Source organism: Crinia signifera, chromosome 4, assembly GCF_055691185.1.
Source record: "Crinia signifera chromosome 4, ASM5569118v1, whole genome shotgun sequence".
Taxonomy (NCBI): Eukaryota; Metazoa; Chordata; class Amphibia; order Anura; family Myobatrachidae; genus Crinia; species Crinia signifera.
In genome coordinates, this window is record NC_139220.1 from 54,011,010 (window position 1) to 54,033,774 (window position 22,765).

Here is a 22,765-nt window from a genome sequence, read left to right on the forward strand (position 1 = left end):
GCTTAGATGTGTCGCGCATCACAATTTTGTATCCCTCTTGAGATTAGAGGTGGTGTCGCCCCAGAAATGTACACAAGCTATACAGCATCCATATATTATTACTTTATTAGTGGTAGGGGCAGTATTGCTTCATTTATGATTCTAACTAAATAACGTCTATTAATCTGTTCTCAAGGACAACCGTGTTATGAGAACCACCTTTCTAAGCAGTCAGAAATACTTAATACCGAATAACAACCCATATACTGTAGTGTAAGGATGCCAGTCTGAACAGGACCCATGAGAAATGGCAAAATGGGTACTTGTTTCCTATCTGGGCGACCGTCGTGGTGATCGCGGGTACATTTATGTCTGGCCGCGACGCGACCGACGCGATGCCCACGATTTCCCATTGAAACCCATGTTAAACATGGAAATCGTGTCGGTCGCGTCGCGGCCAGACATAAATGTACCCGCGATCACCACGACGCGATGCTCCCGATTTACCATAGGATTCAATGTTAAAAGGCCCGATGGACCCGATTTTACTGTTAAATGGCTCAATGGACCCGATTTGGCCATAGGAATCAATGTTAAATGGGCCACATAGCCCATTAACCCTTAAATGTCCCCCCAAATTTTTAACGCCACCCCGCCATCAACGCGAACCCGAAGCGTGGCGAGCGCAGCGAGCCCGCGAGGGGCGGCGGTACGCGTCCTCCGACCTTTTCATGCCCTACTATCCACTAGGGCGTGGAGTGAGAATAGAATAGTGTGGCGAGCGCAGCGAGCCACCGAGCCCGAAGCGTGGCGAGCGCAGCGAGCCCCGCGAGGGGACGCGGATACCTTCACAGTTATACGCGTCCCCTCGCGGACTTCCCAGGTGTCCATGGCGACGCGGGCACCTGGGAAGCCCGCGAGGGGACGCGTTTACCTGTGAAGGTATCCGCGTCCCCTCGCGGGGCTCGCTGCGCTCGCCACGCTTCGGGCTCGGTGGCTCGCTGCGCTCGCCACACTATTCTATTCTCACTCCACGCCCTAGTGGATAGTAGGGCATGAAAAGGTCGGAGGACGCGTACCGCCGCCCCTCGCGGGCTCGCTGCGCTCGCCACGCTTCGGGTTCGCGTTGATGGCAGGGTGGCATCAACTACTTTTGGGGGGACATTTTTATGTTCAGGGGTGTTTTTGCCCCATTTCCCATTGTTCCCTATGATAATTTGGGGAAATTGATCCATTTAACATTGTTTCCTATGGTAAATCGCGGTCATCGCGGGTAAATTGAGGCATTTAACATTGTTCTCTATGGAAAAATCGCGGGCATCGCGTCTGGCACATCGCACCCGATTTTTTATCGGCCGCGATGCCCGCGATGGCCCCGATTTTACCCCCGATGACCGCGATTATGATCGTGGGCGCCCAGATAGGAAACAAGTACCGCAAAATGTTCTCTTCCCATCCTACAACACAGAAACATGCAGCCTTATACTGATTATCAAATTATAGGGCAAGGGTCACATATCAACCTCACTGGTTACAATATCTTTAAAGAGAAAAAGCTACACATAATATAATCAGTAAATTTATATAATAAAAGTAAAACCATATATAATCATCCGCAGTGAATGAAAATTATATTAAAACCAGTTTGCAGAAATAGTTTTTAGAAATTAGTGGGACAGTGCTCGAAAAGTAGCATGATCTCACCAAAATCAGTTGAGGAAGTCACTGTTGAACGCCCTCATTTGTTTCTGCTGTTGTTAAGCACTGCACCTCATACTTGCCTACTTTTGAAAACTATTTTAAGGAAGTTTATAGTTGGTAGTAGAATTTTGCATCCTCCCAAAGGGCGTGTCTAGTTCCGTATATGGAGGGATTGTGAAATGAGATTGTGAAAGTGGCACCTAGAAATGTGGGTGTGTACTGCTACATCTGGAGTCTTTTAAAATGTCTTATATACAAATGTAGATGATCCCCAAAGCAGTTAGTAAGAGCTACTATACTTTCTAAAGTGCTGGGAAATGGTGCAGATGAATCAAAGTAAATGTGTCTGTCTCTCATTCCTTTTTTCCCCAAAAATGTAACAGTGTAATGTGGGATAGGTGAAATGAGGGAGATTGCTAGACTAATGAGGGAGAGAGGGAGATTGCTGTTATTTCAGGGAGTCTCCTGCAGAATGCAGGAGAGTAGGCAGCTATGCTGCACCTGGTATGAGGCTTGTGTACTTTCCACCCTCGCAAAAAGCAGCATTCTGTCCCTGCGCATGTCTACACCTGGGGTGCAGAGGCCTGCCTGGCAGACGTATCCTACTTAGTATGCTTGGGACATCTGCTATGCCAGTCTTATAGAATATGAGTTATTAGGTCAACAGTGAAAACCACTATTGGTCAACAGGGAAAATGTGGACACATGGAAAAGGTCACCATGCATTATGTTGCCATGGTCAAAATGTCGACACACGCACAAGGTCAATGTGGAAAAGGTCAACATGGGAAATTGTTGACACAGGGTTTCGTATTTTGGTGTCTATGTCGACATAGGTTGACACGGACACCATATAAGTTACTGAGTGGCTCGGTGCACTCGCAATGCTTCGGGCTTGATCCCTTGCTGGGCTTAGCAAACTATTCTGCTCTCCATCCATGCCAACTGGGATGGTAAATTAGGTTTTAAAAAAAAAATCATAAAAAACTCATGTAGTAGGTTTAAGAAATTGTTGAAGAGGACCCGTAGCCAAATAATACTTCCCTCCCCACCTTCCCTTCTCCCCTCTCTCTTTCTTACTTACTTCAACTCTTTTTTTCTGATTTTCTTATATAATGTAGATGTAGAAGTTGTTGATAATGTATGTAAACTTTGAGCACAAGTGGGACAACTCACCTATATATTAGGAGGAAACATTTTTCGTTGCCAAGGCTCATTGACCTACCCGGGTCAAATATCGGGACTGTAAGCTTGAGGAAAAAGCTCTTTATGCCAACTAACGGAACAAGATGACACCTGTGACCCGCGGTGGAGAATGTCCGTAACACTGGTCCGATCATACGGCCTCCAGGTTTTGCTTCATATATAAAATTCAAATTGTCCCTCTTGAAACGTAAGAATCATCAGACATTGTATATTGTTCAATTCTTATTGTTTATTGATATAATCATTACTATTGCACATTTGTGAATGTGTACTTTTTGAAATAACAATAAAATGTTTATTCAAAAAAAAAAAAAAAAAAACTCATGTAGACCTTTTTCCATGTCAAACTTTTTTGTGGTGACCTTTTGACCGTAATTTTCATTTGTCCACCTTTTGACTGTTGACCAATAGTGACCGACCTTGTGGCAGGGCCGTAACTAGGGGGGGGGGGCTGGGGGGGTCACGCGCACCAGGCGCTGGAGGGGCGCTGTGAAGTCCGGTGACAGGCAGCGGGGTTCCGGGGACTGATGTAGCCACTGTAGCTTACTTTGACTCCGTCCGTCTCCTACTAGCGTGACGGCGGGAAGAGCTGATGACTTTGAAAAGACTTGCCGGACGCTAATTGGCTGAATTCGGCCAATCAGCGTCCGGCAAGTCTTTTCAAAGTCATCAGTGCTTCCCGCCGCCAGACCAATAGCGCTAGTAGGAGACGGACGGAGTGAAAGCTGCCGCTACAGCAGCTACACCAGTCCCCGGAACCCCACTGCCTGTCCCCAGACCGCCGCTGGCTGCACACAGGTATGTATGTTGTCAGTAGAAGTAATGCTTAAAGGGCCTGATTCTAAGTCGTTCGCAACTGAAATCTGTTTACTTTCTCATGTTAATGTGGCAAACCCCCAAAGTGTGAAGAAAGTCTGCGCAGCTGAAAGTGGATCCTTCCCATTACGTATCTGTCTGCAGCCTCAGTTGTTATCACTAGTATATGATCCATCCAATCTCCGCCAGAACTCTACAATCACGCATAGAAGTTGATACTAGGGATACTTGGGTTTCCGGAGCCCGGGGCAAGGCGGTCATTTGGTCCCCCCCAAGGCCGTAACTACCATAGGTGCAAAGGGTGCAGCTGCTATGGGGCCCTGAGCTGAAGAGGGCCCATCTTTACTGTCCTAGTAATATGTTTTACATACATTTATCACCATCAGTTGTTAAATAGGGGGCCCATACTAACTTTTGCTCTGGGGCCTTCAAACATCTAGTTACGCCCCTGGTCCCCCCCCCCCCCCAATCAGGGGAAGGGGGGGGGGGGGGCATCAAATGACTGCTTTGCCCCGGGCGCTGAAAACCCTAGTTTCGGCCCTGCTTGTGGCTTGTGCGGATATATGGTATCGTGATCCTGCACATGTGCACAAACTAGCAAGCAGCCCAGGCTTCTAGAGACTGCACAGACTGCAGCTGCAAGAAGTCAGGTAACGCTGCTGATAAAGCATGGGCTTTGCTTCCCATTGGAGGAGTTTTCTCTGCTAATTGCTGTCTGACCTGCCAGTCCTGGGGGGGGGGATAACCTCCCCCTTGGACCATCTGTTCAGCTGTGATTAGAAGGGACCACTACCAATGGGAGCCACTAACAATGCTGATACTGGTGTGCTATATATTACTGCTGGAGCCCCATGGTAACACCGTTACTGATAATCATTTAACCATTTTCTTATACCAATGCTGTTCTTTTATCTTTGCAGTGCTCATATATACCTGAGTGCAAGGAGAACTACACAGAAGTGGCCCTGCATGTACAAGAGGTACAGGGGAAATTCAATCAGTCCACTTCATTCCCTTGTTACTTTGACCCCAAGGGAAGACAGAAAAGTATTATTTTGCTAAGAAAATTTGGACCAAAAAAGATGATCTTGTGTTTCTTTTGGCCAACATCCATGTTTACAGTCGGACTTTGCGTAGTTATTATTGTAAAGATAAGTCAGTATTTTGCCATGATTTCTGTGCAGACAAACAAAGCAGTCACTTGATTTTGTCAAACCGTTTTTTCCTTTCCACACCCGCTCTGAACCCGGAGGAATCTGGGGCGGAACACGTATCTATATCTGTCTCATTAGATTGCCTGGCCTGAACACAGTTTTACAGCTACAATACTGTACGTGTCAAATACTCATATGGTAAGAAAATGAAGGTGACGCATTCTCCGTATAGGAGAGGCATGCATTGTACTTGATGGGACACTATATTTAATATACAGTCACAGATTCACAACACAGTTTTCTATAATAAAAAGTATACATATCTTCTGCAGCGGGAGAACATCTGCAGAATGTATGGGCACGTTTCCTGGGGTTGTTACTATATGGGACATACACTGCAGATTTCTGGTGGTTTGTGTGCTCATAATCTGCTTATTGAAAGTACCAAAAGGAGTAAGATATTACGCACAGTATGTATTTCAGAGTGATGTGCACGTATATGAAGTGCCTGTAGTCAGATACAGGTCTGTACAGTATGTACAGTAGCTGCAGGTAAATACATGGAAGGAGAATGAGATACACCCAGGTATACAGTGAGTACGCAGTATGGGGCCTATTTTCATTAAACATTTACAGTATATTTTCCAAAAACAGACTCAACAGATATTGCCAATATCTGTCGCAGTCCCACCATTGTCATCTGCAAATGCAGCCCCCATAGGTTACTTTCCATAAGGGCTGCAGTGCTGCCGGAATGCTAAGCATTCTGTAACTTGGCCAGGATAGGATAATGCCACTGCCAGATGGTGTTAACCTATAGTAACCTATTAGCCACTATTTCAAAAGAGATTATTGGGACAAGGTACCACTGGAACCCTCCCAACAATGGCTGGTGCGAAAGAGCCGCCAGGTCCCGCGCATCTCTGATAACGTCAGGTATCTTTTTTTGCAGAAAAAAAACGGTCTGACTCGGACGCATACGGTGACTGCTCTGATTAGTTAGATGTACAACAGCTTTGTATCTGTTGCTACTGAACTTGGCATGAAAAAAAACAGCGGCCACTGTATAGTGGTATCCAAGTGGCTGACAGACATTGGGTCAGAGTCTCTAAGCTTCAAAAGTGATAAAATGGAGAGTGATAAACAGCCAGCCAATCAGCTCCTGCCTGACATTATTCAAACACAGTCTGTGACATGGCAGGTAGGAGCTGATTGGCTGGCTGTTTATCACTCTCCATTTTATCACTTTTAAAGCTTAGAGAATCTGGCCCAATGTCTACATTGACAGTGTATAGGTCAACTTTAACAGGGTGACATTTAAAAGGTTGACATGGAAACGGTCGACAAAGAAGAAAATAGTGTGACAAGGGGGCATTATTCTGGTTGATTTGCTCAGATGCAAATTCACACCCATACGAGTCAATGGTGGTGGTGGTATGCCCCCCCCCCCAATGTGCAGCCTAACCCTAACCTTTGTACCCCAACGCCTAAACCCTTACCCTCCCCCGCCCCGCAGCCAAACCCTAAGTCCCTCCCTAAACCTAACCCTCCCCCCTCCCCATCATACTTACATATGGGATGCTCGTAGTCGGAATTCCGGCACCGGAATCCTCAGCAATGCACTAGTATTGTGACTGTTGGCATCCCGTCTGCTGGGATGCCGAACGCATCCCGTTGCATCATGTTGCAATTAAGATGCATATTAGACAAAAAGACCCCTGATGTTAGCAGAGTCTCACAGGACCTGGCCGGCTGACAGAGGCCTTCTGGTGCGACTTAAGCAATGATGAGTGAGGAGTCTGAGGTCACATCTGTAGATAAAAGATTACTCCCATTGGGCTCTTAACCAGGATTTGCTCAGAAAATGTATGGAATTAAGAACAAATGAGGTAACACAGATGTTGTACAATTTTATATCTGGTGTAATTTTATCTAATAAACTTTTGCATACTTTTAAGTAAATATGTTATTTTCTCATCTGAAAAAATCATTTTAATAAAGGTTGATGGATTGGAATGTTTCAGCATCAAGGACGGATTGAGATCTAAAAAATGTCCCTGGAATAATTTCTGTAAGTGGCCTAATGTGGGTGGCACCATAAAAACGGTAGGCAGAATCAAGACAAGGTAGGATCAATCCATCACTGGATATATTGGTGAAAGGCAAAAGAGCAAGTATTTCTACAACCATTAACATGGGTAAGAATAAAAAAAAAACAATATTACACAGTTTTTGCAGGATACCGATGTTTCAGGGATTCACCCAAAAGAACCTCACAAAAAGACCATAAATGCAAATACAGTATACACAGCATACAAGCACTCAAGATTTGCAAAGACAAGGAGTTAGTCTGACACTTAAACCCTGGTTGCCTACCCTCCTGGAATGGCCGGGAGGCTCCCAAAAATCAGGTCCCCCTCCCGGCCTCCTGGAAAGGTGGGCAAGTGTCCTGTATCCCCCCACAGCCCCTGCAATCCCCCAAACTGCTGAAACAAATACCATAATTCATGACTCACTGGGGCAGAGGCAGAATTAAAATTAAGCAAATCACATCATTTTGTGTTACTTTAGCCCAGCCCCCTTTTTCACAGACCCACAAATTGCAAATTTTATCTGGAATGGGGGTGGGGCTTGGTGTTGTCAGCCTTGGCCCCACCCCCTGGCCTCCAGCATTTGGTCTTCTCTCCAGGCTTCTCCTGGAGAGGCACAATTAAAAGGCTGCAACCCTGACTTAAGCTGGGTACACATATATACAATCCCTGTTTTCTTGTGACCGTTCGACCGACCATAGACGCGTTGGACCATCCACAACAGCCTATATGCGCGTACATACCTGTACAATTTTACTTGCGACGTCCGATGTACTCCCGTCCAAACAGTCGCAAGCAAAATATTGTACCACCGTACACACTCTCTCAATTTGGGCTATTGACACATCATATATAAACAAAATTATCATAATGGGCTGGGTTAAGGGCATTCTTATAACAACCCACTATACAGTATAAACCGGTTACGCGAAATTATAGATGAGTTATGCGTCTAAATTTTAGTCAGCCGGCAGGGTGACTAAAGTTCTATATAGACGGGTTATGCGTCTAAATTTTAGTCAGCCGGCAGATGCATAACCCGTCTATATAGAAGTTTAGTCACCCTGCCGGCTGACTAAAATTTAGACGCAGCAGAGAGATTGATCCGCACAGTCTAGTTTCCCAAGGGAGTTGTACATATATTATTTCTCCCTTCCCAGCTCTTGTATAGAGCACTTGTATGTCTGCAATATTTGTCTACTCTTGAGACAATGTTGCTATGTATTAAGCAGAAAGAATTTTCAGACGCAGCTACAGAAAATAGAGGAATTATTTCTTGAACAGCCATAGGGAAATACAACTCCCTTTTTGTGGAAAATCCTCAATAAATTTAATACCATATAATGCCAGCTGAAATGGACCGTCTACTGAAGGATATAAATACATTGGAGAGTGTACAAAGAAGGGCAACTAAAATGGTGCATGGCCTACATCACAAAACTTACCTGGAAAGACTAAAAGATCTTAACATTTATAGTTAATAGGGACATGATAGAAATATTCAAATATACTGTATGAAGGGTTTTAACATAGTACAGGAGGGAAATTTTCTTCAAAGGAAAATAAGTAATAGAACACGAGGACATGCACTGAAACTGGAGGGAGGTTCAGGGTAAATGTTAGAAAAAATTACTTCACAGAAAGGGTAGTGGATAAGTGGAATAGCCTACCTTTAGAGGTGGTAGAGGCTAAGACAGTAGAACAATTTAAACATGCTTGGGATAGGCATATAAATATCCTTACAATGAAATAAGGATCAAAAGGGTTGAGATTACCTGAAGGATAAAAATGGGGCAGACTAGATGGGCCAAATGGTTCTTATCTGCCATCAAATTCTATCTTTCTATGTTTACTGTCCACCATCCAGGTGCTTCTCCCTCCACTGTCTCTGCACCTCCCTCCTCCGAGGGCCGAGGATGGGAGCATGGAGGTCGGAGCTCCACATGCATGCGACCATCCCTGGCCCCCACCGGAACCGGAAGCACATGCAATCTTGTGCTTTGGAAAAAACACACTTTGGCAATCCTACCACCAATGTCACAGCATTATGTTATAATCATGATTTACCCTTCAGAATGCAGGGAGAGAGTGCAAGCTGTGATCGCAGGGGGAATTGCCCAGAGATCATAAGCGCTTACCATAATTCATTACACAGTTAAGCCCACCCCTGAGCCAATAGGAGGCTTAAGCGTATAATGCACTATGCAGAAAAAGGAATTTATATTGAAAGCCCACCATCAAATGATGGCTGTACTTCTGCCATCAAATCTTTTGATGCAATGATAACTGACCATTGCATCAAAATAATTTGATAAAAAAATATTTATTTGATTTGCCCATGTGCAAATATAAACTTTATGCATGTGCAAAACATCTGGCCCTGGTCACCTTCATATGGGACTGGAGGGTGAGACTTAGTATCAACGTCACAACACCATCAAATTTTTACCATTCAATGGCAGCAAACATCGGAATGGCTCCATCAAATGCTAAAACTCAATCACCAGTTCAAAAACATTGATGGTTGGGAAACATCGCAATGCAATATCCATCCTTAATCAGAAAGTGGTATAGCCCGGAAATCTTCAAGGCTAGCCCACGCCAGCTTTGCGAGTCCACCAAACACCTCCCACTGTGAATGCACGGGGGAGCGAATGAACTAGAAACCCCCCCATAGTTGGTACACAAATAAAGCCATACACTACCACCCCTCCTCATCTTCCAAAATACCAATTTTCTACATTTCACGCATTTCAATATTTGAAATATTTTTTTTTTAATATCTGCTTTGCAAATAAGCATAGTGTTAGGCCTGCAGTACACCAGACACCCTTACCCCACCCATGAGGTCACGCAAGCCATTGCTGCTGCGGTGAGGGGGGATGCAGGCAGGTAGCGTATAGTTTCCCATTCCAGGAGAGTAGACAAGTATACTACAATTGGACCATAATCAGAACCATGGTCCATATGTCTGATTATCCCATTTTACAGCTTACGGTAATTATGTAATCATTGATATTGCTGTCATCTAAATGTATTATCTTCTTTATATTCAGCGAAATGTAAGAAACAAAACAGGGATTAATTAACCTAATACTATTAAGGTGCTAATAAAATCAGTCTATTCCAGCATAGAAAGATATCTCATCAGCAGCTTTCATTATTTGATTACTGGGCACTAAACATTACCTCTTCCTGTATGTGCTTGTTTAACTATTGCTTTTTATGTTTATTTTCACACTCAGCAGCTACTATTAGCTAGACATCAGTGATTTGTCCACCAAAAAAGAATTTGAACCTTGAAAGTATAATTTTATTACTTAAAGATGCAAAAACCTATTATTATAAATGTATGCACTTGGTAAACATAATGTATAAATTATGCACTTGGGACTCAAAAACCCAAAGGCTCAATATAGTATCAAGGGTACTATAATGGAAACTACTGAGGAGGAAAGAGATCTAGGAGTCACTATTTCAAGTGACTTAAAGGCAGGAAAGCAATGTAGCAAAGCAATGAGGAAGGCTAGTCAGATGCTTGGTTGCACAGGAAGAGGTATCAGTAGCAGAAAAAAGAAATAATAATGCCACTTTATAGGTCATTGGTACGGCCTCATCTGGAATACTGTGTCCAGTTCTGGAGACCATATCTCCAGAAGGATATAAATACATTGGAGAGTGTACAAAGAAGGGCAACTAAAATGGTGCATGGCCTACATCACAAAATTTACCTGGATAGACTAAAAGATCTTAACATGTATAGTTTGGAGCAGAGAAGGGAAAGGGGGTACATGATAGAAATCTTCAAATATATCAAGGGTTTTAACATAGTACAGGAGGGAAATTTTCTTCAAAGGAAAAGAAGTATTAGAACACAAGGACATGCACTGAAACTGGAGGGAGGGAGGTTCAGGGGAAATGTTAGAAAAAATTACTTCACATCAGAGGTGGTAGAGGCTAAGACAGTAGAACAATTTAAACATGCTTGGTATAGGCATATGAATATCATTACAAAGAAGTAAGGATTAAAAAGGGTTGAGATTGCCTGAAGGGCAGACTAGTTTGGCCATATGGTTCTTATCTGCCGTCAAATTCTATGTTTCTAAATTTTTTTTTCTAAACAAATATTACAGGCCTTATCACAATTTATTATTTGTGCATGCTGCCATGATATGCACAGCAGGGGCGGCTCAAGGGTGGTATCTGCTGTGGCACTACCATTTCGGATATCAGTAGTCTCTTATTCACTTTCCCCACACAATAGTGTCAATTATTCACGTTACACTATAAGGTAGATCCCCTTATTCATATTATGCCACACACTATGCCCTTTATGACATTACACCAAATAGTTGTGTCCCTTATTCACATTATTCCACAGTAAAGTACCCCTTATTCCCGTCACGCCACACAGCAGTGCCCAATACTCATATTATGCCACATATAGGCCCTTATTCTGATCGGTGCGGCCGTTCGCGAATTCTTTCGGTGCGGTCCGCACGCCACGCTGTGCGGTGGCGTATGGCTAACGTCCGTAGAAACGCCCACGTGTCCTCCGCATTCGGACGGACTCACTCTTCAAGAACAGGGCGTGTTTACGGACGACATACAAACCATGCGTGTGCGGGGGAAACAGTCAGATTCTTCACGGTGTGACCGCGTATGCACGGCCTTCCCGTGTCAGAACGCACGCGAGCCGGCCACTACGCACAGATGCGGTGTACTTACGCAAAAAAACAGACTACTCTTATCTGAGTTCCCAAATAGATCACATGACACACTTAGGCAATTATCAAACCACTTTGAGAACAGATTGTTGCTCCTGGGCATCTGTTATTTATCTAATTGATCCTTAAACACTTACAAGCACTATACATTAACCCTAACATTCCCTATGGGGATAAAAATGTGATGTACCCTTTTGCTGCGTACATATCTAAACATCAACATGTTTTTGTTTTAAATGCTATTTATACTTTTAATGTGAAATACTAAAATAACACACAGACAACTTCTTAAATAACGGGTAACTTTTATTAATAACCAAACAAAATGGAAGAAATTTAGTCCAGGAGCAGGACACATAGGTCCTCGACATGTGCGGTCATCCTCCTGAGGTCCTCCCGCAAGCTCATGAGGGCCCCTCTAACACCCTGGGCTGGCTCCTGGTAATCTGTGTGCATGAGAAAGGGGGTACAACATTAATTATGCTACTCACGTACACCTTGTACAGTCAATCCTAAGTACCTACACCATGAGAAATCATACATACAAACAAATACTTAGCCAATCTTGTATGTAATGGCATCAAATATATGATCATGATGCTGCCACCACACACACACACACACACACACACACACACACACACACACACTTGTGTAACATATACATTTCACAATCTATATATCAAAAACACAACCACACTTGAGGATCACTCACAGTTGTCCTGGCCAAAGACTCCTCACTCAACTGAAAACATACACCCACTACAACATGCCACATTTACCCATACATATATACCTGCATGTTACTGCTTAATAACTAAACTGCAAGAGAGAGAGAGATAGAATAGATACCACATTAAAATGCTAGCCTAGTCCCTCTACCCATTACTTCATGATTCCTTGTCACATTGCCAGATAGGTGAAAGTGCAGCACTAATCCGCTTCCATACACCAAACAATTTCTAAGGTCAATCCATCCTACATAATACCTTTCAAAAATACATGACAACAACACGGGCCCACTGGCTAGAGGGGAGCCCAGGCAAACTGCCCACTTGGGACTCCAGTATAAATCAGGCCTGCCCATATTCCATTGATATTTTATTGTTGCTTCTATACAAAGAGCCTCCATAAATAAACACTCATCACCTACATGAGCATCCAGATTGCACGTTTGCAGCATGGCCCTATAAGGCCAAAGTGTGTCTGTTGTTTCCCATTTTTTTGGACTACTCTTTACTATATTATAGCAAAATTTAATCAGCTGTGCGACATAACAAACTGTACCTAACTCAGTAATGATGCATTATGTCTACTAACCCCTGCCAGGCAGCTCCACCATCTCTTCATCCTCCACATTGGGAGGTGGTGGCAAATCGTGGAGGGGTAGGGTCACCTCCTCCTCCTCCACTTCGACCTCCTGGCCGACCTCCTGGGACACCTCCTGGGCCTCCTCTGTGTCCTCCTCCGTGACCACCTCCTGGGCCTCCTCTGTGGCCTCCTCACTGGCCACCTCCTGGGCCTCCTGTGTGGCCTCCTCACTGGCCACCTCCTGGGCCTCCTGTGTGGCCTCCTCACGGGCCTGTCTGGCTCTCTCCCGCGCTGTGGGTTAAACAAACAAAATGGGTGAGTGTCATTTGACATTGAAATCACTCTAACAAGTACATATCATAACCACATTATATATGTGTTATATATCACACATATAGTATATAGCTTTTCTATGTCATCAACACCCAATTGACCTCATGTAATATTAATATTAAATAATGTGAAAATGCAAACACTCACTGGCCTAGATGCACTAGCCTTCAAAAGTTATACAATGTAGAGTGATAAACACGCAGCCAATCAGCTCCTTCCTGTCATGTCACAGACTGTAGTTGTAAAATGCCAGGTAGGAGCTGATTGGCTGCCTGTTTATTACTCTCCATTTTATCACTTTTGAAGCAGACCGAATCCTGGCCACTGTCAATTATATGTATTTTGCGAAAATACTTACAGCGTTGCAGACGCCGCCTCAGAGCCTGCAGACGCTCCGGCTCCCGCCTCCGCAGGTCGGACCATCGCCTCTCCAGTTGGGCGATGGTCCTCCGCACATGAGTGCGGGCGAATATGCGGCGCCGGGCCGCAACATATGCCCGGCGCTTGTCCCTATTCGTGATGAAGGGGCCTGCCTGCCCCAGTCTCCGCTCCATCACTGCCACCAGCGACATCAGCTCCGCAGTGGAGAATGGTTGTGCTCGCTGGTAGGCAGCCATTTTAGCAATGGCACAAATCAAACAATCATGTGCTGTCATTGGTTGGTCAGAGTGATATTTGGTATTAACTTTATTGTTCATTGTTACACTAACAGCGTGTATGCGCCCGAACATATGGCTAACCCATTGCATCGCACCCCCATCCTAAACACACACTCTAAACTATGATGTAAACACATTATATATAATCTATAACATTCACCAAACATGGGTATAAGCACCAGGTGAAATAGTCTGCATCACTAGACACTTACACCTAACTCAACAAGGTACTAAACAGCTATTTTATAATGAAAGCTATGCAACCGAAACATAGCAAATAGTGGCAGACCTTTTCCCAAAATTAGGCCATGCTGCCATGTGTACACTTACCTTCTACTGGCCCATACTACAGAGGTGGAATGAAAAGAAGCTAGAATCCAGCCTGAATTTGGAGTGCTTTCACATGTGATTTGGATGCTAGCACTGATTACTTGTGGCTAAGTGGTGGACTGGATTTACATATGGAATGGGTAGTGTCATTTGTACTACATACCAAACAAGTGCACAGTACAGATGTACTATCAAATATACATTTCATGTGTGACCTCAGTTTTATTTGGTCTTTGGTGTTGGAATCTGCATTTAGCTACTAAATCAGACTTACTCAGTTTGCCAGGTTTTTGAGAAATATTTATCCACACCAAGGGGCGTCCCGTATGCGCCGCACGGTTGACGCTGGCGTACGGAACGCGGCCGTACGGAACGCAGGTTGCAGCTGATTAACGCCAATTACAGAAATAGTATTTAAAGTTGTCCTAGAAAGGCAAACAGTTGTTGCAAACATGGCTGGCTCAGAGTCAGAGGAAGAACAGGTGGTGCAGAATCTCTTGTCCCGCATGGAGGCCAACACCACCTATGTCCCCCTCAACCCAGAGCACCCAGATGGCCCATCAACATCAGGCCAATCAGCAGCTGGCCCATCCTCAGCATCAGCAGAATCATTGGCAACACAGCAGGTGGCTTCCCAACAGAGTAGCCAGCCCAGCACTTCAAGTACAGCAACCGGTGGCCGTGGCCGTGGCAGTGGCGGTGCCAGTGGCCGTGCCCGTGGCCCCAGTCGGGCAACAGAGGAACCAACCCCAAGAAACATGGCATATGAACCGCAGGAGCTTGACATCCTGGTGACCCGGGCACATGATTTGATAGAGTGCCCAGCGGTAAAGTTGACACACACAAGGAGATGGAAGATCTGGGAGGAGATAACGGCGGAGATTAATGCAGTGGCTCCACAAGTTCGTGAGGCGGAGCACGTTAAGAAGAGGCAAGTACATGTGTGTTACATTTGAGCAGTACAAGTCCAGTAATGTTTACATTCAATATTAGATGGAGTTGGTCAATGGGTGGTCACGTTGCTTGGAGGCACAGACATGTTTGCCATGACATTGAATTGATAGTTATTGGAGGGTGACTGTTGTTGTATCTTCTAAGGGTTGGTTTTAAAAATGAATATAATGTAAGTTTGGTGTCAGTAGGCACATGTTGTATTAGGTTTCAGATTGCAATGGGTGCTACAGCAAACATGAGGAGTTACATGTATTAATATGTACACTTTGATTGCAGGTGGCACGACTTCAAAGGCAACCTCAAGAAGAAATTGACCCAGCGGTGGGAACACAGCCACACCTCTGGGGCTGGCCCCATGCCTGGCAAGCTGAAGCTCGCCCCCCTGGAAGAGATGGCACAGTGCTGCATTGCAGTGGAGGAGGTCCGGGGGGTGAGCACCATAGACAGCGAGTCCCCAGCGGAAGTGATGGCTTCTACGCTTGAAGGTAATTATTTGCCAGGCCATAAGTAGATGTTTTGAATTTGGCATGGAATGTGTGGTAATTGGTATTTTCTCGTTCAACAGCATCCCCACCGCTTGGTCAAGATTCTCTTGAGGAGGTTGTGGAGTCTGTGCCACCTGGCCCCAGTAGCAGGCCCGTGCAGCAGCAGCCGGAAATGTCCGCGGCTGAATTGTCCACGTGGGGGCGTGTGCTAGAAAGTATTGTGCAGCAGGGAGACTCGGCATCAGAGCGGGTGCGTAGGGCCGAGGAGGTGCTGCAGGGTTTGACCACCAGCCACCAGAGTATTGCTGCGAGCCTGCAGGCTATGAGTGCCAGCCAGCAAGCTATGAGTGCCAGCCAGCAAGCTATTGCTGCTAGCCTGCAGGTGCTGGCTGATCAAGCCCTGCGGCAAAATGAACTCCTCCTCCGCCATAATGAACTTATGGTGGAGCTAGTTACCACCAATAGGGTCCTAATGTCACCCGCTTCTGGTGCATTACCACCATCATCACTCCCTGCTGCCAGAGGGGGAAGAACATCCACCCCCTCCCCAGCATGTGCTCCACGTGACCCACCATCTGACTGTGGCCGTGGGCGAGGCCGAAGAGCTGCTGCACGTGGCAAGGAGCCTGCCAGGGGCAAACGTGCCTGCAAATGAACTTGTGTCCCCATTAATCTCCACCGTTATGTCTTCCCAAATCTTCCATTGAGCTGTGTGTGTCAGCATCCTGTGTCAAAATCCGTGCCGAGGGTCACCACATTTGCCCGCGGTTCAAATGTCATGTTTGGTTCCCCTGTTGCCCTGTTTCAGCTACCATTACTGTGTGCTGTACTTGAAGTGTTGGTGCTCTACTTTTGTTGTGAAGCCACCTGATGTGTTCCTAATGATTCTGCTGTGGCTATTTATTATATATTATTTACTTTTAGTCCTGTTATGGTACCATTTGTTTTGTGATGGTTTTGACATTTTTTGAAAAGTTGCTTTAATAAATGTTAGTTTGGCCCCACAAATGTCTGTATTAATTGATACACGCAGAAGTGACATGTCTATTAGTATAATAAATATTAAGTTGTGTTTATTATTTGCTGTGTAAAAGTGTGTGACAAGTGCAGCATGTAATGTTCCCTTTAAGCTGCAATGCTTCCAATTGTAGCAGTGAGAAGCGTGTAATTAACAAGTAATGAGTAAAGTAGGTGATTGTATTGTGTTCAGCTGACATTGGTTGAGGTGCGTCCGTCCTGATTAGGCGTTCCGATTGCCTAGCGCATGACCGAGTGGTGTCCGCAAAGCAATACTAGCCTTTTGGACACCGCACATTTCTACCCTTTTTGTTCACGTGCATTCGGCGTGCTGTCCGAATGCACGCCTACCAAAATATGTGTACTCCCCCGTGTCTGCCCATGTTTCCGCCCAGTTTAGCCCACTTTGAAACTACGCCCCTGTGTCATTCCGCATGACGCCCATTACACACCCATATTGCCCGAGTGATTGCGGTGCACATTTCTGTACGGTATTAGTGAGAACAAGTACGGAGATCATGCGTGGCACATGCGCATGGCGTTCCCCACGCATGCGCAGACGGCTAAAAAACGCGATCCGAAAGAATTCGGGAAAGTACGCACCGATCAGAATAAGGGCCATAGTAACCCTTTTTCACATTACTCCACAAAGAAGTGTCCCTTATTCACATTACGCCATACAGTAGTACTGCACAGTAGAGTCCAAATACACATTATGCCGCACAGTAGTACCCCTAACACACATTATGCCACACATTAGAGCCAGCTGTTCACATTAAAAAGTAGTATCCCTTATACAAATTATGTCACACAGTATTATTCCCTGCAGGACTTCTATGCCTGAGTAAATATCTTTAGATGAGGTTAGCTCATTATTCCTATGGGCTACATTCCATAGACATCCACATGCACAACTAGCCACAATATAAAATATATTGATCGGTTGTAGTGTACATTTAGACGAATAAGGATTACTCATTATTGGTGCCTGGCCATAATTTTTATGAAATATGCACCGGTATAAAATAAATAATTTACAATGAGGACCGGCAGGGGAGGCGGCAGACGGCGGTGGGGAGCTCCATTGCGACAGGGCGCACGAGCGTCTCACGCCCCCCCAGCGGGAGCTGGTGGCTGGCGATAGTTTCACCAGCCCCTGCAAGGAAGAGGCCGGCTACATCTGTACATGTAATAAAGCTGTTTTTGCATTAAAGACATTAAAAGACTTCTTTTGTGTTCTCACCTGTCATATGATTTATTGCATTTTTGTCTGCATTTGTAATAACGCAGAACAGATTTGGAACCATAGAAATAAATAAAAGTGCAACAAATTTCATATAATATCTCAGAATTTTATCTACAAATTTTATTTTGAGTAATTATCGTCATTGGGTCTGATTTATGTGTGTATGGAAATTCAATTGCAGATGCGATTTTCTAAGAGAACTGCTAATATTCGCAAGTGAAGTTGCAGCCTAGGAATGAACAGATATCGCAAAACCCATAACAGTTGCATATACATTTGCAGCCTGTACGCAAGAACAAGTGACATGGAGGTTAAGTGTTGCCCTATGGCTATGCAAACTGGCCCCAGCAGTAGCATCACTGGTGCCATGTTTCTCTGAGTACATGATCGCCGCAGATGGAAGAAACCTGCCCTGAAAATGACTTTGACACAACTGTGTTTTTCTAAACGCTCTCAATAGACTCCCCATTGACAGCTCCAAACAGCTACTTCCTATCAATGGCCCTTATTCTGATTCGCGCGGTACGGCCCGCGTGCGGCCGTACCGCCGATGTTTTCCGTCTGCACATGCGCAGAGGTCAATCTGCGCATGTGCAGGCGAATTCGCCGCACATAACGTTACTACGCCGCAAAGGGGGCGTATAGGGGAGTGAGGGGCTTCATGCCCTCATTTCCCTATGTATACGCCCCGCGTTTCATGGGCGTTCCCATGCAAACGCGGGGCGTACGCATGCTAATGAGGGCATGACGCAACTCATGGGGGCGGAAAGCTGACGTCGCCGGATGTCAGCTTTCAGCCCCCATACAAGCTACCACACGGACGATTGTCCGTGTGGTCTCAGCTTGCGGGAGCTGCCGCGGCGTGCGGACCTGCCTTCGATGGTCGACGACCATCGAATGCAGGGGGCAGCTCCCACCATGGTGGAGGCGTAGCCTCCACCATTTTTATGCGGATCGCCAGCCGTCCGTGTACGGACGGCCGTGGCGATCCGTAGGGTGGGCGGGGATTCGTCTGGTGCGGTCGGAGCCGCATATGCGGCTCGACCGCACCAACCAGAATAAGGGCCAATATTATCCTTAAAATCCTCAATGCAAGTGACATTGAAGCAGCACCTTGGTGCATGTGCATTATGATTGCAGAACATGCGTAGTCTGCCAATATGTGCACCACTGTGTGATAACTGCCCATTATGTACAAACATGAGTTACTGTAGGCCCATTGCATGTTGGTGTAAATTGGAACAGAATCTTTATTTCTTTTTTTCTACTTAGCATTGCGATTTGCACATTAGCATTTAGAATATTTCTTACTTATAGAGAAGATAGCAATATAGTGTAGGGTATAGAGGGGTCAGCCCGGTAGTGAAGGTTATAGAGGGGTCAGCGATGTAGTGTAGCGTATATAGAGAGATCAGTAATGTAGTGTAGAGTAAATAGGGGTCAGAAATGTAGTGTAGGGTATAGAGAGGTCCGTAATGTAGTATAGAGTAAAGAGGGGTCAGTGATGTAGTGTAGGGTATAGAGAGGTCAGTGATGTAGTATACAGTATAGAGGTGTCATTGACACAGTGTAGGGTATGGAGGGGTCAGTGATATAGTGTAGGGTATAGAGGGGTTAGTAATGTAGTGTAGGGTATAGAGGGATCAGTGATGTAGTGTAGCATATAGAGAGGTCAGCAATGTAGTTTAAAGAGAAGTCAGTGATGTTGTATAGGGTATAGAGAGGTCAATGATGTAGTGTAGGGTATATAGGGGTCAGTAATGTAGTGTAGAGTATAGAGGTGATAGCAATGTAGTGTAGGGTATAAAGGGATCAGTGTTGTAGTGTAGGTTATAGAGGGGTCAGTGATGTAGTGTAGGACATAGAGAGGTCTGTAATGTAGTGTAGAGTATAGAGGGATCAGTGATGTAGTGTAGGGTATAGAGAAGTCAGCAATGTAGTGTAGGGTATAGAGGGGTCAGTGATGCATTGTAAGCTATGGATGGGTCCGTCATGTAGTGTAGGGTATAGAGGGGTCAGTTTGTAGTGTAGAGTATTTAGGGATCAGTAATGTAGTGTAGGGTATACAGGGGTCAGTGATGTAGGGTAGAGTATAGAGGGGTCAGCAATGTAGTGTAGAGTATAAAGGGATCAGTGTTGTAGTGTAGGTTATAGAGGGGTCAGTGATGTAGTGTAGGGCATAGAGAGGTCTGTAATGCAGTGTAGGTCATAGAGAGGCCTGTAATGCAGTGTAGAGTATAGAGGGATCAGTGATGTAGTGTAGGACATAGAGAGGTCTGTAATGTAGTGTAGAGTATAGATGGATCAGTGATGAAGTGTAGGACATAGAGAGGTCTGTAATGTAGTGTAGAGTATAGAGGGATCAGTGATGTAGTGTAGGATATAGAGAAGTCAGCAATGTAGTGTAGGATATAGAGGGGTCAGCAAGGTAGTAGAGGGTATAGTGTGGTCAGTAATGTAGTGGGGGTATAGAGGGATCAGTAATGTGGTGAAGAGTATAGAGAGGTAAGTAATGTAGTGTAAGGTATAGAGATGTCAGTAATTTAGTTTAGGGAAGAGAGGGGTCACAGCCTCACAGAGCTAAGGTCTTGGGTTCAATTCCCACCTGTGCAGTATATTGTATTGTATTGTATATTTTTACCGTGCATGCGTGGGTTTACTCCGGGTACTCCAGTTTTCTCCCACAATCTAAAAATATATATACTGGTAGGTTAAGTGGCTTCAAACAAAATTAACCCAAGATTAAAAGTGTGCGTGTTTAAATGTGGTAGGGAATATACTGTAGATTGTAAGATCCACATCAGGATGTCATCACAGTCAGGGACTGATGAGAATGTTAAAATATTCTCTATAAAGCAGTGTGGAATATGTGTGCGCTATATAAAAAACTGATAAAAATAATAACAATAATAATAATAATAATAATAAAATTGAATTAATGTAAGAAAAAGTACAAATCTGGGGGAAAAAGGCTTAGAGGTCTGATATGAGTGACCTACACCATTTATCGTTAAGCTTATTATAAACTACTTACATTTTGCATGAGTGAAAGTCAAAGGGAAATTTTGCCCCAGACTCCACTTGATCTAGAACCGTCCCTTTTGCACGCACAGTGAACTAAGCAGAGAGGCTTTGAAATTTCTCTCTGAGGACATGTTTCTTAATAACTGTGTGTCCTAATTCTCCCTGCGATCACCACTGGTAATCAATCACAATGCATGCCCAGTGTTACTCAGAAGCACATGCAGTATAAAAACAATCCAAGCAAGCATTGGCATAGAATCCACCTTGTAATCATGCCCGGAGCTCTGTCTACCCTGTAACATCCTTCTCATCCTCCTTTTACCCATCTTCCATCATATGGGATACTGCAAGCAATGTCTATGTAGCAGACTGGCTGTGTCTGACAGCCATATTGAATTTCATTCCAGAGAGGTTTTGAAAGTAGATAAGGATTCATAAAAGCAAAATTACTGCCAGTTGTATAGAACAGGTACTTAGTTTTATGTTTAAATACTATAAAAAAATGCACATGGTATACTATAAGCCGCTCAATAAACTTGAGCCTACACAAAAGCTGTAAATAGCTTACAAATCAGTAGTCTGTGTAAGAAACATCTACAAATATACATATAATGAGGAGTGTACAGTATTTTTGCACAAATAAGCAGTGATGGCATTAACATAAATATTACATTTTACTTATTCAGTATAAATAGAAATGTTAATTGGCTGTCACCAGGATAATAAAGGAACCACTAGAAACCAATATTTATTAAAAAGCTGTTTCTCAAGAGAACTAAAACACATAGAAACCAGGTCAATCGTACATCATTCTAAGCATTAGCCATGATATACTGTACAGTATTTCTGTATGTCGTCCACCTTTTTGGTGCATATATTAATTGGTAAATGTACTGTTTAATAAATGTGCTTTTCAGAATCTGGCTTAGACTCTTGGGAAAGTATAATTTAGTTATACCCTGTTTTGTGAAATGAGATTTCGCGGTTTGGCCCCTTCCTCAGGACACAATACTACAGCGTCAGATGTGAATAAGGGCCATGTTTCAATTCTTTGTTTGCTCACAAAATAAACAATCACTTGGCATCAATAAAACTTCAAAAACCTCTCTAATACAGGAGAAACAACTCTTGGTCTAGGGAAAACAATATACAGTGTACAGTTCTGGACTTACTTGCAGAGCGTATGCAATGCATTATGGTAATGCAGTCACGGTAAGTGCACCCATGAACAGGTGCATGCATAGGCTCGCACCCATGCAACATTCACCCGTGCAACATTGTGGGTGTGAATATGCACAGCACATTGCAGCTCGCACCCGTGCAACATTCACCCGTGCAACATTGTGGGTGTGAATATGCACAGAACAATGCAGCTAATCTTAGAATGATGAATGTGCACACATATCACGTTTAATATGAAGGAGGACACATCTGTAAATATACTATTTCCAAGCTACAGATGTAGCGCCGGTCATTCTTGCAGGGGCTGGCGATTCCATCACCAGCCCTCTCCAGCCGTCGCCAAGGGGGCATGCACTCACGCGATGTTCGTGAGTTCCGATGCTACGGATCTCCCCACCACCATCCGCCACCTCCCCTGCCACCATCGCCGGTCCCCACTGCAGCCACGAACCCCGCCTAACCCTGCCCATCTCCCTGAAGCCTGAGATGGGCAGGGTCTCTCGGAGGCTGGGCAACGCGAGACCCTGCCCGTCTCTGGGACGCGCGTGAGA

The 22,765-nt window shown here is 44.7% G+C and overlaps 2 protein-coding genes across 2 annotated transcripts in view; one reads left to right on the forward strand and one right to left on the reverse strand.

Annotated features, from left to right (window-relative positions):
- Positions 1-5,974, forward strand: part of KCNMB1 (potassium calcium-activated channel subfamily M regulatory beta subunit 1) — a 56,321-nt gene extending 50,347 nt beyond the window's left edge. Inside the window, exon 4 of the mRNA XM_083181769.1 lies at positions 4,623-5,974. Within this exon, the coding sequence (XP_083037895.1) occupies positions 4,623-4,907 (285 nt within the window). The 3' untranslated portion in view covers positions 4,908-5,974. The remainder of the gene's footprint in view (positions 1-4,622) is intronic.
- Positions 1-22,765, reverse strand: part of KCNIP1 (potassium voltage-gated channel interacting protein 1) — a 685,047-nt gene that overhangs the window by 608,852 nt on the left and 53,430 nt on the right. The gene's annotated exons all lie outside the window — the stretch shown is intronic.